Genomic DNA, 2,632 nt, shown 5'->3' with positions numbered 1-2,632 from the left:
TAATGTAAATTATACTTTTGCATGTTACAATGTCTAACACCAACAGGGTGAAGGGTGTGTGTGTGTGGGTATGTGTGTGTGTGTGAGTGTGTCGGCAAACATAAAACGACTAAAGATAAGAATGGCATCCCTGCAGCGAGTTTAGGAGTCATCCGGGGCGTAGGGCGGGCAGTGGGAGTGACAGGGGCAGCTGGGGGGAGGGGGGGGGGTTCTTGTCCAGTGTCCAGAGTGGTGCTTCTCAGTACTGAGTGGGCAGAGAGGTGTTTTCAGAGAGGTTTGGTTTCAGCCCCTCCCCCTTTCCCCCCACTGCCCGCCCACCTCCTCCTCTGCCCTGGACGCTCATCAGACACACACACACGCATACACACACGCACACACACACACACACACACGCACACACTCGCCTCCCCTCTCCAAAACACCCTCTGTCTGCCAGGCAGATCTCCAGACAGTTCACATTCGAGAGACGCTGAGAGGAGGGATGTCCGGGGGGCTCGGACAAACGGCCACGCCCACTCTCCCACGCCCCGCCCGCCCGGCCCGGAGACAGACGTCCGTCTAGACGCGGAGTAACCCGAGTGGCCATCGCATCTAGGCGCGGGGTTACCGGGGCGGCCATCCCCCCGTCTAGGACGCAGGGTCACCCGGGCGACTGGGCGCAGGAGTCGGTGGTGTTATAGGAGGTAGGGGGGCAGTGTGTGTGTGTGGGGGGGGGGGGTGAGGGGTGCTAGATTGAGGGTAAGGGTTAGGGTGCGGGTGGGGGGGTGAAGGTTGAAGGGGCGACGGGAAATGGGCTCCAGGCAGTCAAAGGAGCCGGCGTCGGAGGAGGAGCAGCGGCAGGCGAGGAAGGGCGTCGGGCGCGAGGACAGCCTGACCTCGGCGGACAGGATCCGGCGCCACACGGCGCAACAGTTCGGCTACGCCGTCCTGAGCCTGGCGCGCCGAGGCCTGGCCCGCCTGCCGGAGGAGCTCTGGGAGCTGACGGAGCTGCAGAAGCTGAACCTGTCACTCAACAGCCTACGGGCGCTGCCTCCAGCCCTGGCGCAGCTCTCCAACCTGGTGGTGCTCAACCTGTGGGGCAACCAACTGACCTCACTGCCCCCGGAGGTCGGCACACTCCGCCATCTTAGGGTCCTGTTTGCGTACCGGAACCAGCTCACCGAGGTACCCGAGGAGCTGGGGGACTGCACCAAGCTGGAGGTGGGTGCTACACACACGCGGAAACCTGTATTTCGCATGCACGCGCGCGCACAAACACGCATGCACGTGCGCACGCACACACACGTACATGTGCGCTCGCATGCACGCACACACCTACACCCCCCCACCCCCAACACACACACACATATGACCCTTGTCAGAAACTCCACCAGTAAATGTTTTTGTACACAGGGAATCCACTGACCACAGTTTCACCTCGCTTGTGCTGTTTATAGTTGTTGTTGTTTATCCTTGTGTTGTGCGCATTGTGTCTCAGGTCCTGAGCCTAGCGAACAACCAGCTGAGTGGTCTTCCCTCCTCGCTGTCCTCCCTGAACAGCCTCAGGAAGCTCAACCTCAGCCACAACCACATCCAGCACATCCCTTTCTGTGTCTACCACATGAAGTCTCTGGTAAACACACACACACACACTCACACACACACACACACACACACACACACACACACACACACACACACACACACACACACACACACTTTCCCTACATTCAGTCAGTCAGTCAGTCAGTCAGTCAGTCAGTCAGTCAGTCAGTCAGTCAGACCGTCAGCCAATCGCCAGTCTAACCAGTCTGCTCTCTGGCTGGTCAGGTCTTCCTCCACCTGGCCTGCAACCGTCTGGAGAACATGGCCGACAACATCCAGGCTCTGACCCAGCTGAAGATCCTGATCGTGGAGGGGAACAGCCTGCACTCGCTGCCCAAGTCCCTGTGCTACCTGGTGCAGCTAGAGCTGCTCAATCTGGACTTCAACGACCTGAGAGACGTTCCCCAGGAACTCTACCAGCTGGGCAGGCTGGAGAGGCTGGCCTGTCACCCCCTGGACAAGGGCCTGCACATCCTCCACAACCCCCTGCTCAAACCCATAAAGGAGGTCCTAGAGGGGGGGCTCGTCGCCCTCTACGCCTACCTACGCTCCTCTTGAGCAGGCGGGGGGTCTACTGGGTAACCGTGGCAGGATGAGGAGCTGAGAGTAGGGTGAGATGCTGAACAAATACAGAGATCCCGGGTCTCTCTGTGGACCTGCTCTGCAGAACCGAGAACCTTCTAGAGCCTGGAGAACCCTCTAGAGCAGGGGTGTCAAACTCATTTTGCTTCAGGGGCCACATAGAGCCCAATCTGATCTCAAGTGGGCCGGGCCAGTAAAATAATAGCAAAATAACCTAGAAATAACGTCAACTCCAAATCTTTACCTTTGTTTTTCAATATTTCAATATTATGCCTTAATTTATCATTTAGCCTATATATGTGCATTATAACTCACAGATCACAGTGGATCTACAAAGGCACAAAACATTTATTCACAGATAGGCCTATGGAACTGAAAAAATGGCATTTCACTTTGATTAAAACAACTTGTTTATTTTAATGTACAGTAGATACATTTTCACATCTGACCACCTGAACTGACTCAC

General features: G+C 56.5%; 1 protein-coding gene across 1 annotated transcript; it reads left to right on the top strand.

The window, feature by feature from the left end:
• Positions 1 to 789: 789 nt before the first annotated feature.
• Positions 790 to 2,142, top strand: lrrc30a (leucine rich repeat containing 30a; the record flags this gene model as incomplete). Its single annotated transcript, XM_084459353.1, has 3 exons — positions 790 to 1,200; positions 1,478 to 1,612; positions 1,810 to 2,142. 3 exons carry the CDS (start codon positions 790 to 792, stop codon positions 2,140 to 2,142), a joined length of 879 nt encoding a protein of 292 aa, XP_084315479.1.
• Positions 2,143 to 2,632: the final 490 nt, after the last annotated feature.

Source organism: Borostomias antarcticus, assembly GCF_949987555.1.
Source record: "Borostomias antarcticus genome assembly, chromosome: 2".
Taxonomy (NCBI): Eukaryota; Metazoa; Chordata; class Actinopteri; order Stomiiformes; family Stomiidae; genus Borostomias; species Borostomias antarcticus.
This window is presented reverse-complemented; position numbering and strand designations above follow the sequence as displayed.